This window comes from Piliocolobus tephrosceles, chromosome 15, assembly GCF_002776525.5.
Source record: "Piliocolobus tephrosceles isolate RC106 chromosome 15, ASM277652v3, whole genome shotgun sequence".
Taxonomy (NCBI): Eukaryota; Metazoa; Chordata; class Mammalia; order Primates; family Cercopithecidae; genus Piliocolobus; species Piliocolobus tephrosceles.
Genome location: NC_045448.1, coordinates 107,182,050 through 107,195,230, shown reverse-complemented (window position 1 = coordinate 107,195,230; position 13,181 = coordinate 107,182,050). Strand labels below are relative to the sequence as shown.

General features: G+C 51.5%; 2 protein-coding genes across 7 annotated transcripts in view; one reads left to right on the top strand and one right to left on the bottom strand.

Annotated features, from left to right (window-relative positions):
* FER1L5 (fer-1 like family member 5) overlaps nucleotides 1–6,307 on the top strand; it is a 37,059-nt gene extending 30,752 nt beyond the window's left edge. The window contains exons 25-36 of the mRNA XM_026448510.2: nucleotides 199–290; nucleotides 702–872; nucleotides 1,085–1,233; nucleotides 1,467–1,606; nucleotides 3,404–3,492; nucleotides 3,755–3,850; nucleotides 4,049–4,190; nucleotides 4,434–4,533; nucleotides 4,609–4,802; nucleotides 4,980–5,089; nucleotides 5,644–5,791; nucleotides 5,896–6,307. Coding sequence (XP_026304295.2) covers nucleotides 199–290; nucleotides 702–872; nucleotides 1,085–1,233; nucleotides 1,467–1,606; nucleotides 3,404–3,492; nucleotides 3,755–3,850; nucleotides 4,049–4,190; nucleotides 4,434–4,533; nucleotides 4,609–4,802; nucleotides 4,980–5,089; nucleotides 5,644–5,791; nucleotides 5,896–6,120 — 1,656 coding nt within the window. The 3' untranslated portion in view covers nucleotides 6,121–6,307. The remainder of the gene's footprint in view (nucleotides 1–198; nucleotides 291–701; nucleotides 873–1,084; nucleotides 1,234–1,466; nucleotides 1,607–3,403; nucleotides 3,493–3,754; nucleotides 3,851–4,048; nucleotides 4,191–4,433; nucleotides 4,534–4,608; nucleotides 4,803–4,979; nucleotides 5,090–5,643; nucleotides 5,792–5,895) is intronic.
* Nucleotides 6,308–7,374: 1,067 nt separating this feature from the next.
* LMAN2L (lectin, mannose binding 2 like) overlaps nucleotides 7,375–13,181 on the bottom strand; it is a 34,442-nt gene continuing 28,635 nt past the window's right edge. For all 6 annotated transcript variants that reach the window (XM_026448502.1, XM_026448500.1, XM_026448501.1 and 3 more), the window contains 2 exons: nucleotides 9,174–9,293; nucleotides 7,375–8,846 (listed from right to left, as the gene is read on the bottom strand). In XM_026448502.1, the coding sequence (XP_026304287.1) occupies nucleotides 8,704–8,846; nucleotides 9,174–9,293 (263 nt within the window). In that variant the 3' untranslated portion in view covers nucleotides 7,375–8,703. The remainder of the gene's footprint in view (nucleotides 8,847–9,173; nucleotides 9,294–13,181) is intronic.

Here is a 13,181-nt window from a genome sequence, read left to right as displayed (position 1 = left end):
CCCTGCCCTGCACGGGTGCCCCACACGCTCCCCTCAGCCCGTCTCTGGGAGCCCCTCCAACTACCGACACACACAACGCCAACGCCCCACAGGCTCCATGTGGTGCAAGGGGCTTGTTTCCGCCCCCTCCCACCCTCCCTGACACACCTGGACAGCCTCCCCAGTTCCGATCCTTCCCCCACTTGTCTCTGACCCCAGTGTGACCCTTACGTGATCCTGAAACTGGGCAAGACAGAGCTTGGCAGCCGGGACATGTACCAGCCCAACACCCTGGATCCCGTCTTCGGCACGTGAGCTGCCCCAACCCCCAAGACCCCTTCTCCACTCCCACCCCCTCCACACCGGAAGTCGGCCAGAGAAGGCACAGAACGCTGGCACTGCTGGCCAGCCTCCAAGTTCCTACCACAGCGTCTTACATGCCCTGGTGCTCAACAGATAGAAGACAAATGCACGGGTGGGCTGGTTCTACCGTTTCTCACTCTGGCTGGGAGGGGAGCTGAGATCCCCACACCGGGCCTATCCAAAGTCATTTTCAACTATAACCAGGGGATGGCGATTGGCAGAAGGCAGCCTACCCCATGCTCTGCTCTCCACAATCTCCATGAACAAACAAGGGGCCTACGGGGCCAAGACCCCGGTGAGGGAGGGGGGCACAGAGACACTGCCCACATCCTCTGCCGTCTTCAACACCTCACCCCTAGGATGTTTGAACTCACCTGCAACATCCCCCTGGAGAAGGACCTAGAGATCCAGCTCTATGACTTCGACCTTTTTTCACCTGATGATAAGATAGGAACCACAGTGATCGACCTTGAAAACCGACTCCTGTCTGGCTTTGGAGCTCACTGTGGGCTCTCCAAATCCTACTGCCAGTGAGAGTGGGCCTGTCCGGGAAGGGAGTCAGCTGGGGTGGAAGAGTGAGCCCACAGCTCCCTTGGGAGAAGCCTGCATCCGGCGCAGGAAACAGGGCCCAGGCCTGCCCAGTCTCCACCCAAGCTTCCACCCGTGGTCAGCCCGCAGCTCACAGTGGTCGGTGTTCTTCAGGACCCGAACCTCCAGACCTCTTCCTCTCACACCTCCACAGGTCAGGACCCTTTAGATGGCGGGATCAGATGCCCCCAAGCTACCTCCTAGAACGCTATGCCAAGCGCAAAGAGCTGCCTCCGCCTCTGTTCAGTCCTGACGAAGATGCTGTTTTCTATAACGGGAAAAAATTCAAGCTGCAAAGCTTTGGTGAGCAGCACAGAACAGTAGCAGAAAGCACAGACACAGGCCTCTGGAAGCTGTGAGGCTCCAGAATGGAAGAGCTACAGACTCGGGGGAGAAAGGGGAGCACAAGGAAAGAGCTCCCTGGAGCCAGAGGGCAGCCCACCCCTCTCCCTCACTGCTACCCAGGCTGCGGCAGGGAGGCTGATAGGAAGGCTAACGACCTCACAACCCCCTCCTTCCATCCCTCTCCAATCCAGAACCCAAAACCCCTACTGTTCATGGTTTGGGGCCCAAGAAGGAACGCCTTGCACTCTACCTCCTGCACACCCAGGGGCTGGTGCCTGAGCACGTGGAGACCCGCACACTGTACAGTGACAGCCAGCCAGGCATCGATCAGGTATGAGACTGGAGGGGCCACTCCTGGCTCCTATGGGAGGAGCTAGATCAGGAGACAGAGATGCCCGTCCACCCAGGACGTCGCCCATGAGAGGGGAAGGGCAGGCCAAACATTCGGTAGTGTACATGCACAGAAGACAAGCATGCTGTGCACGTTAATAAGCAAGAAGTTCTGGTGATGTCACTTAGAATGGAGAATTTCAGAGCTGGAAAGGTCATCTACAAGAAACAGAGGCCATGCACCAGCTGTGGGAGGCACTAGGGAGCCCTACCAGTCAATGTCTCCGTTGCCTTAACTCTCTCCCGAGGGGTGGGAAGGTGGCGCTCAGGTCAGACACTGCAGACGTGACAACGCTGGTTCTGGCTGTTAATTGCAGGCTGTGTCTTCTCCACAGCAAAGAACCCCAAACAGACAAATACAAATCCCCAAAGGCACCTAATCATCATTCACTCTGCAGCCACCATCATGGCTCATCTAATTTCTCTAAACCTCTCAAACTCTCCCACATTCCAGACAGAAAGTCCTCTCTGAGCAAAATTTTTAAGAAACCATTCTCTGGCCAGGTGCGGTGGCTCATGCCTGTAATCCCAGCCTGTGGGAGGCCGAGGTGGGCAGATCTCTTGAGGCCAGGAGTTTGAGACCAGCCTGGCCAACATGGCAAAACCTCTTTACTAAAAAGACAAAAATTAGCTGGGCAAGGTGGCAGGTGCCTGTAATCCCAGCTACTCAGGAGGCTGAGGCATGAGAATCGCTTGAGCCCGAGAGGCAGAGGCTGCAGTGAGCTGAGATTGTGCCACCGCGCTACAGCCTGGGTGACAGACGGAAACTCTGTCTCAAAAAACATATAAAATAAAAAACCATTCTTGTTACACCTGTTTTCTCAAATGGGTCACTTCAAAAGAATATAATTAGGTCAGGTAGTCTGAAAGGCAGGACGTATTTGTGTGTTTTCAATGTTGGCAGTTCTGCCCTTTTTCTTTCCTTTTCTCCCCCTTTTCATCCCTTACTTTTTTTTTTTTTTTTTGAGACGGAGTCTCACTCTGTCGCCCGGGCTGGAGTGCAGTGGCCGGATCTTGGCTCACTGCAAGCTCCGCCTCCTGGTTAACGCCATTCTCCCGCCTCAGCCTCCCCAGTAGCTGGGACTACAGGCGCCCACTACCTCGCCTGGCTAGTTTTTTTGTATTTTTTAGTAGAGACGGGGTTTCACCGGGTTAGCCAGGATGGTCTCGATCTCCTGACCTCGTGATCCGCCTGTCTCGGCCTCCCAAAGTGCTGGGATTACAGGCTTGAGCCACCGCGCCCGGCCACATCCCTTACTTTCTTTCCTCTGTATGTGTGGCTAGCTTAATACCCTTAGGTTGTAGTTCATAACACAAAATAACCTGAAAATCTGGACTGGTATGTAGTTTCCTCATACTCGAGGCTATCAAGCAACCCCAAGCTGCTTGATAAATGAAGCCCCAAGCCCGATCTGGAGCCCCGTCCAGACAGGCCACCTAGCATGACCTAGGGATGGCGTTCACCCTCCAGACCTGTTGTAAGTGGAATCCCAGCACCATGCCATCAGCCCCAAAGTTACCGTGTCCCAATCTCACTGCGCTACTACTCTCTCCGTCAAAAGAAAGGGGGAAGCTGGTGGGTGGTCGCCTGCGGCCTCACAGGTATCTCTGTGCCCTACCCCTTGGTGTTGGGAACACAGCCTCAGCAGACCTCAGAACCTAGGACAGGGAACCCCAGGCCAGCCTGCTGAGAACAGAGGCTAGCAACCCCCAACCAGCCAATGTATCCCGGCTCTAGGGAAAGGTGCAAATGTGGGTGGACATCTTCCCCAAGAAGCTGGGGCCTCCTGGCCCCCCAGTCAACATCAACCCCAGAAAGCCTAAACGGTGAGTGACAGCCCACTTCCCAATTGCTGCATTTCACAGTTCAGCCTCCCCCCAGTGCAGGGCACCACTCTCCTCAGGTACTGAGCTGCAGTGATTTGTTTCTCTGCCGGGAAGGGAGGAAGCTCTCCTGGGAGCTTTCTTGCCCTGAATTGCCCACACTGAGTAAGAGCACACAGGGCGGCCTCACAGGCCTCTCCGCCCTCACCGAGGCTGCGGCTGGGGAGCTCCTCCTCAGCAAAGCCTCAGGGCGCAGTGGCCACAGGTATGAGCTGCGCTGCGTCATCTGGAAAACCGCCAATGTGGACCTGGTGGATGACAATTTCAGTAGAGAGAAGACGAGCGACATCTACATCAAAGGGTAAGGAAGAGGAGTCAGGCTCCGACGAGCCCCTCAGTTCCCCAGTTCTGCCATCCTGCCGACACGGCCCAGTCCTGAATGGGGCACCTCTCCACTTCCGGCTCGGCCTGCTGTCGGCTGGGCAGCCCTTCCCACGGGGCTGCAGCTGGGGGTGGGGACAATGCACATGAGCCGCAGCTGATAGGACTCTGGCCCCAGGTGGTTGTATGGGCTGGAGAAGGACATGCAGAAGACAGACATCCACTACCACTCGCTGACTGGGGAGGCTAACTTCAACTGGCGGTTCATCTTTACCATGGACTACCTGGCGGCGGAGCGCGTGTGTGTCCAGAGCCAGAAGGTAACAGGCTGGGGCGTGGGGGCATGGGGGGCGAAAGGCCACACACGAACAGACTCAGGCTCCTGGAGCTCTTCCCCTCACCCCTCCAGAGGCTCCCAATCTGTCCCAGAACATCAGGAACATGTCCTCAGGTGGAAACCCTCTTCCTTGATAGTCTGTCACTGCTGGGTGGAGGGCCACTGAGGGGTGCAAGGGAAACGGCCAGGCGACAGGCCGGTGACATGCTCTCTGCCATTGCCCCAGGATTACATATGGAGCCTGGATGCCACGTCCATGAAGTTCCCAGCCCGACTTATCATCCAGGTCTGGGACAATGACATCTTCTCCCCCGACGACTTCCTAGGTGAGGTCCTAACACAGGGCTTGTGACCGCAGGACAGAGAGCTCCTTCTTGCTGATGTCATTTTTCTGGGCTCAGGGGTCCTGGAGCTGGATTTGTCTGACATGCCCCTCCCGGCTCGGCACGCCAAGCAGTGTTCCATCAGGATGATGGACACCGACCCCAAGTGGCCCTATTTCCTCCAATACAAGCACTTCTCCCTCTTCAAGAAGAAGACTGTGACTGGCTGGTGGCCTTGCCAGGTCCTCGATGGTGGCAAATGGCGCTTGTCGGTAGGAGCTGGGGAAAGTGTCTACTGGTTAGGACTGCTTTGCCACATGTCCTGGCTCTAACAGACATCTAGGGACCTAGCTAAATCCCTTTTCCTTTCTCCATCCCGGGAAAAGGCCCTAAAACTACCTGGCTCTGCTGTCTGAACTCAGCCTCCCCCTCACCCATGGTGTTCCTAGGGCAAGGTGAAGATGAGCCTGGAGATTCTGTCAGAGAAGGAAGCCTTAATCAAGCCAGCCGGGCGAGGCCAGTCAGAACCCAACCAGTACCCTACACTTCATCCTCCCCTGTAAGGGTCCTTGGGGCAAAAGCACCAGATCTGTCTTGCTCCTCCGCGTGTGTGGGGTGGTGACCAGTGGGCCTACCGTGGAGAGGTGGTAATTACCTCCCACCCCACAGCTCTGTGCTCAGACAAGCAGCAAGGAACAGACTTGGGGTGAGAGTTGGGGTAAGCAGAAGTTGGTTGTTTTTTTTTGAGATAATTGTCTCACTCTGTCACCCAGGCTGGAGTGTGGTGGCACAGTCTGCTCACTGCAATCTCTGCCTCCTGGGTTCAAGCGATTCTCCTGCCTCAGCCTCCCGAGTAGCTGGGATTACAGGGGCCCGCCACCACGCCCAGCTAATTTTTGTATTTTTAGTAGACAGGGTTTCACTATGTTAGCCAGGCTGGTCTCGAACTCCTGACCTCAGGTGATCCACTCACCTCGGCCTCCCAAAGTGCTGGGATTACAGGCGTGAGCCACTGCACCCGGCCCAGAAATTGCTTTTTTAAAAAAGAAAGCTCTTTGCATCAGATTGCTTGACCTGAAGCTTCTCTCTGCCATTTCCCTGGCTCCTGGACAGACGCCCCCACACCTCTTTCATGTGGCTGCGGTCACCAGTTCAACACTTCTGCTCTGTTTTCTGGAAACGCTATCGCTTCAAACTCATAGCCTTTGTGGTCATATCGATTATAGCACTTATGCTGTTCAACTTTATCTATTCAGCTCCGGTGAGTGGCAGCCCTGCAGGCAAGGACAGAGGTGGTCTCGGGATGACTCTGGGGAGAGTGTCGTCAGCTTGCCACCCAGGCTAACTGTTGTCTGTTCTCTTTAGCATTATTTGGCCATGAGCTGGATCAAACCTCAACTTCAGCTGTATCCTCCCATTAAAATATTCAATATCATCACTTCACTAAACACCAGCAACGCCAGCTCTTCCATCCTTCCCACCCAGGATCCAAACCTAAAGCCTACAATAGACCATGAGTGGAAACTCCACCCAGGACCTACCAATCACCTGAGTAACATTTTCCCAGAACTTCCAGCCCCAGAAGACTAATGAGCCCACGCTGCCTGGCTTTCCTCCTCTACCAACAGCCCTCCCCTCGGGCTGCCTGCCAGTTCTCTGTTTCTGTCTTCTAGGACAGATGCAAGGTGCTAGGGATATTCTAGCTATTGTGTTCAGAAATCACTTCCAACAAGAAGAGCAGAGCTGTAATTTTCCACTGAAATAAACAAGTTCTGTACCAGAGAGCCATCTTGTAATTTGGGGGTGCTGAAGACAACATGAAAGGCTGAAAATGCCAGCCCTTCAGACAAGACTCACGGGGACAGGGAGTGACGTCATCTTTGTGTCCCACCCCTAGTCCACAGGGTCTCTCATACTAAGAGGCTCTTAGTATGGAGGGAAATCAGAGCCTCTTAGTATGGAGGGAAAGGGTGATTGGGAGAAGTGGCCCTTATAGGTAAGCAGCAAGCCGAGGCACCGGCTCTCACCCACAGCATGTACAGAACAGCCCTACCACGGACCAGGCATCTCCCTCCTCTAGCACACAGCTAGGATGACACTGCCCAGGACAACATTCCGCCCATTCATGATGGGAAACATTTCTTTCTAGAACAAAAAGCAAGAGCCAAAGCAGGACATCCTATGCCAGGTGAGGTGGTTTTCTTGCACCATACATTTCTCTAAAGGACCCCAAGGCAGGTGGGGACTGCATTTCATGTCTTCCCTGACCTCTTTAAAAAGCCTCAAGGTATTCATGAGCTGGAATCATACAAACCCCACAGGCTCCATCTTTCGCACTCCGCCCCTCCCCTCTGATAAGACCCCTTCCACCTGCACTGCTGCCTTGGCCGTATCAAGAGCCTACCTAGGTCCTCCCATGGGTCCATACAATCTCCCCTTCAACTCAAAAACGACAAAACCACCATTTCCTTTGGCAGTTCTCCCTGTTCCAAGGCCAAGCTCCAGGTCACGGTTTGTCCTCTGGCACCCTGGAGCCATTCTACTATTGTGGAGGGGAGGTGGCAGGAGCAGGCCTCGTCTCTGCCTCACCTGAATCCCACCTGCAGCACTACAGCCTGTGCTGTTTAACTAAGTGCATGGGAAGGAAAGAGACTGAAGAGACAGAGACCTATGCCTAAGGTGACCCCCTTTCCTTCTGAGCTGAGCTGAGGGCTTTTCCAATCCAGGAGAAGGCAAAACAATGGTTGATGGGCTTGAAGCTCAGAAAAAAGGCCCGCTCAGAATAAAGGCCTGAACTTTCCCCAGACCCACTCCTAGAAGAAAGAACACAGTCAGAAGCTCATGTTTGGTTCCATCGGCGATTTTAAGAATTTCACTGAGGCTACAGAGGTTCATAGGAGGACTCAGAGTTCCAGGCCCTCCAAGGAGACTCTGGCCTGTAACTGATTTAATCCCAGGGCAGTAAGGTGAGCAGCATGTGACCCCTTGTCAGATAAGGCAGTGGAATAAGGGCTGACACACAGAGGACAGCACTCAGGCTGTGCTGCTCAGTGACAATGAACTCTTCCAGGCACAGATGATGAGGGTCTGTTGCTCTCAGACTTGGAACATGAGAACAACAAAGGGTTTTTTTTCCATTAAGAAAAAAAAAAAAAAAGCCAAATTTCTTCTCTGGGCAGTATCCAAGCCCAAGATATAAGAAGAAAAGCTTCCTTACACTTTCAACACTCAGAGTGGGATTCCAAAAATCGTAACTACAAAACATGCAGCTAAGCAGGCTCTAACAAGTCCAGAAATATCTCCACATGGTCAGACCCCATGACAAATATTGCTTTTGGTATCAAACCTGGAGTTGGTCAGTTTCACAGTTAATCCACGGCATCTATGATGTCTTCCAGGCTTCTCTGGATTTTCACACCAACTTTTAGCCAAACTTGACTGAGGGCCTGAAGAGACTTGATTGGGAAGTCCATAGACCCAGGGCCCATGCTAGAGAACAGGAGCTGGAACAGTGATCCAAAGCAGAGCGCTCTCTCCCTAGGGCCGCCTAATGAAGGCCAGTGAAACGCAGGTGTGTTCTGCGGCCCCAGGCCCCAACAGAGAGGCATCCAAATGCCTTTCGCAGCTCAGGTCGCACAGAGAGAGGACAATGAATGGAGTGAAAGGAAGGTGAGGCAGGGAAGAAGTTTCCATCCTGGTTTCCAAAGAAAGCTCCTCAGGTAGGCAGAGGTTGGGTCAAATGCAAAACCCAATGAATGGATGGTCAGAAATGTGGTGTTACCAGTTTTTAACTCTCTGTGGATTCAAAAATGAAGTAGAAGGGCCCTCTGAGTCAAACCACAAGACAGCCTGGGCTACGAAACTCCGTTCTGGGATTTTGGCATCACAGCCGCACACGTTCTCCTCAGGCCTCTGCTCTCCCGTGGAAGGACTGCAGGGAAAGGCACATCACAGCAGCACTGCCTGGGGTGGCCGCTTCCCAGACCAGAGTTACATGTCCCCACGCACAACCATGGGGATGCGGGGTCCCTGCATTCACAACTCCAGTGACAGAATCTAGTCCCGAACCAGCTGCCAGAGACGAGAACACCCTCCAGGCTGCATGCTCAGGCCAGTGTCTGCTCCCTCCATACCTCACGGGTGACAGTCACAGAAGTGGTGGCAGCAGAGGGCTCAGTAGAAGCGCTTTCGGCTCTGTTCCTGCCATTTGTTGTAGAGTATGATACCAATGACTATGGCAAATACAGAAAACACCAGGGAGAAAAAGACGATGAGGAAGAGGGCCAGGCCACTCAGGGGCGGCAGTGGAGCTGTCACTAAGGAAGCAAGAGAGAAGCAAGTCAGAACACAGGGTGCCCACCCAGTAGGGAAGGGTCAAACTGCAGGCTATCCGGCCCCCAGTTTCTGACTGTTTCTGGGAAGCCCGAGCTCTGACCCCCTTTCCAACTGAGAAACAAAGCGGCCCTCCAGCTGCTCATCTGTAACCTGAAGGGGAAAGGCAGATGCAAGTGCTCCTACCCTTCAGAGGAAGAACACAGAGCAGAGACCGCCCTGTGAGCTACGGGTGCAAGTCCCCTCGGAAGCCATGCAGCACTGCAAGCTCCTCCCCAGCTATGGGACCGTTTCCTGGGCCCTGTGCTCACTCTCAGGCAGCTTCATGTTGTCCACGGAGGGCAGGAACACATCTCGATGGAGCTTTTCCTCTTCTGGGGTTCTCTCTACCGTCAGCTCAAACAACTTCAGGGAAATGACATCATGATTATCTGAAGAAAAATGGAAGAAGGATGACTTGAGCCACTTGAAAAAGAGGTATGTTTCTTGAAGTCAGTATCTTAGTTCAAGCCTCTGATCCACAGCTAACCAGCAGTGACCTTGAAAAAATAATTGAAGCCTCTCCATTTTGCAACTAAAAATAAGGATGGGGAGCAAGGCATATTCTATATTCCTCTGTATTTAAGTTTTTAATCAACAAGCATGCATTACCTGTATACAAGATCCCTGACTTAAAATGGTTCGACTTACAATTTGCCGACTTTATGATGGTGTGAAAGGAATATGCGCTCCGCAGAAACCACACTTCAAATTTTGAGTTTTGATCTTTTCCCAGGCTAGCGATGTGCAGTACGACATTCTGCACTGAGGCTGGGCAGCAGCAGTGAGCTATAGCGCCCAGTGAGCCACACAATCACAAGGGTAAACAACTGGCGCTACATCGTGTACCGTATTCCATACGTTACATCAGACATTCAACACTTTGTTACAAAATAGGCTTTGTGTTAGAGGATTTTGCCCAACTGTAGGCTAATGTAAATGTTCTTTTTTTGTTTGTTTGTTTGAGACGGAGTCTCGCTCTGTCGCCCTGGCTGGAGTGCAGTGGCCGGATCTCAGCTCACTGCAAGCTACGCCTCCCGGGTTCATGCCATTCTCCTGCCTCAGCCTCCCGAGTAGCTGGGACTACAGGCGCCCGCCACCTCGCCCGGCTAGTTTTTTGTATTTTTTAGTAGAGACGGGGTTTCACCGTGTTAGCCAGGATGGTGTCGATCTCCTGACCTTGTGATCCGCCCGTCTCAGCCTCCCAAAGTGCTGGGATTACAGGCTTGAGCCACCGTGCCCGGCCGGCTAATGTAAATGTTCTAAGCACATCATAGGCTAAGCTATGATGTGCAGTAGGGTAGGTATATTGAATGCATTTTCAACTTACAATATCTACAACCTACAATGAGTTTATTGGGACATACACCATTGTACATCAAGAAGCATGTGTATAGGCTGGGCGTGGTGGCTCAAGCCTGTAATCCCAGCACTTTGGGAGGCCGAGACAGGCATATCACGAGGTCAGAAGATCGAGACCACCCTGGCTAACCGGTGAAACTCCGTCTCTACTAAAAAATACAAAAACTAGCCAGGCGTGGTGGCGGGCGCCTGTAGTCCCAGCTACTCGGGAGGCTGAGGCAGGAGAATGGCATAAACCCGGGAGGCGGAGCTCACAGTGAGCCGAGATCACGCCAGTGCACTCCAGCCTGGGCGACAGAGCAAGACTCTGTCTCAAAAAAAAAAAGAAGCATGTGTATAATTGAAACATTTAGAGATAAAACAAGAATTAAATCCCCTATGTTAAACCTTCCAGTACAGTAAGAAGAGACACAGTAGGACTGCAGCTTCCCTGCTGGTGAAGAGCACACACATGTGCATACACACGTACCACAAGAAAGGGTCTCATGGCAGCTGTTTAATGGGCCACGGGCAGGGCACAGCTATGGGCATGGAATACACTGCCTTTCTGGATGATGCCTGTTTCTCTGTGGCTTCTTGTAACTGTGACTCTTAATTTCCCCAATAATTACCAGAGAGAAGATCAAGCAATTAGGGACTAGATTTCTCTCTTTAAAGTATCATTATAAACTCCTACATTTAACCATATCTGATGTGTTGCAATGCACTAAAGTTAAGACTCTTACTGATGCTCAACTCACCTGTCTTTGTCCAGTAGGAGCCTATTGGCTCCTGAGTCTCTTTACATAAACCCAGAAGTTTTTTTTTTTTTTCTCAATACTTTCTTTTTTTTTTTAATTTATTTTTTATCATACTTTAAGTTTTAGGGTACATGTGCACAATGTGCAGGTTTGTTAATATGTATATATGTGCCATGTTGGTGTGCTGTACCCATTAACTCGTCATTTACATTAGGTGTATCTCCTAATGCTATCCCTCCCTGCTCCCCCCACCCCACGACAGGCCCTGGTGTGTGATGTTCCCCTTCCTGCGTAAACCTAGAAGTTTTTTTAATAACTTCCTTGCTTTTCTAGGAAGTTCCAACTTACAGATTTCCTACCTCGAACCTTGCATCAGCCATTTCTCAAAGAAGCTGCAGTTCCTTTTAGTGGGAATTGGTATTTAGAGACCACAAATCTGAGTGCTAGGGTGCTCATTGCTACTAGGTTGGTTATTGACTAGGGCCTGGACTTCTGGGCATTTACGTTATTAGGAGAGCATCCACAGCTGCTTGGACTGCTAGAATCTTTAGCAGATTCCTAGGAGGTGAAAAACTGGATTCATCTTCGTTGGAAAAATGTTAACTGTCAGAGTTTAAACTGTCTCAGTTTAAACCATGGGACAGGATAAAAGGCCAAGGCAATGCTCCTCACGCAATGCAGGGCATTAAAGCCTGGAACGGCAGGGAAACATCCTAACTTTCTCAGCAGTTTTCAACAACCCACTACACAACAAGTGAGAGGATGGCAACAAGAAAGACCTCAAAGGAAAGAAACAGCTTGCATTTAAGGATATTCTATGGGCAGAGAACACTGACTTACTAACTTAGGTACTCTCACTAAAGACCTAGGGCAAAAAACTTAGAATAGACAAAAAGTTATTCTCTCCTGCCATTTCTGACAGTTGGAGACTTTCCATTAAAAAAGTACTTCAGGAGGTTAACCCAGAAACCTGTAAGCTCAAAGGAAAATGTGTAGTCATATAATGAGATTATATAGCAAAGATCTCCAGCCTGTGCCTCCTGTCCCCCTGCCGAGGCTGGATTCTTCCCACAGGTCTGACCTGCTCAGTGCTTAGAACCTAACTGCCAAACGAATCTCCCTACGTGACAGAAAGCAGATCAGTGGTTGCCTGGAATGCAAGACGGAGGGTGTACTGCAAAGGGGGATAGAAAATAAGGCTTTCGGTAGATGATGAAAACATTCATATCTTATTTGTAATGGTGACTACATAGGTGTAAATATTTGTCAAAACTCTTCAAACTGTATTTTTCTGTTGTATGGAAAGCACACCTCAATAAAGTTGATTAAAAAAAAAAAATCAGGCCGGGCGCGGTGGCTCAAGCCTGTAATCCCAGCACTTTGGGAGGCCGAGACGGGCGGATCACAAGGTCAGGAGATCGAGACCATCCTGGCTAACATGGTGAAACCCCGTCTCTACTAAAAACTACAAAAAACTAGCCGGGCGAGGTGGCGGGTGCCTGTAGTCCCAGCTACTTGGGAGGCTGAGGCAGGAGAATGGCATAAACCTGGGAGGTGGAGCTTGCAGTGAGCTAAGATCCGGCCACAGCACTCCAGCCTGGGCGAAAGAGCAAGACTCTGTCTCAAAAAAAAAAAAAAAAAAATCAGATGCCAGAGTTTTAAAGACCAGCAGATTGCATTTTAAAAATCCAGATTTCCAGGCTGGGCTCAGTGGCTCATGACTGTAATCCTAGCACTTTCAGAAGCCAAGGCGGGCAAATCACGAAGTCAAGATGGAGACCATCCTGGCCAACATGGTGAAACCCCGTTTCTACTAAAAATACAAAAATTAGCTGGGTGTGGTAGTGTGCGCCTGTAGTCCCAGCTACTTGGGAGGCTGAGGCAGGAGAATCGCTTGAATCCAGAAGGTGGAGGTTGCAGTGGGCCAAGATGGCAGCACTACACCCTAGCTTGGCGACAGAGCGAGACTCCGTATATAAAAAAAAAAAAAAAACGCCTGGTGCGGGCGCTCAAGCCTGTAATCCTAGCACTTTGGGAGGCCGAGACGGGTGGATCACGAGGTCAGGAAATCAAGACTATCCTGGCTAACACGGTGAAACCCCTGCTCTACTAAAAAATACAAAAAAACTAGCCAGGCGTGGTGGCGGGCGCCTGTAGTCCCAGCTACTCAGGAGGCTG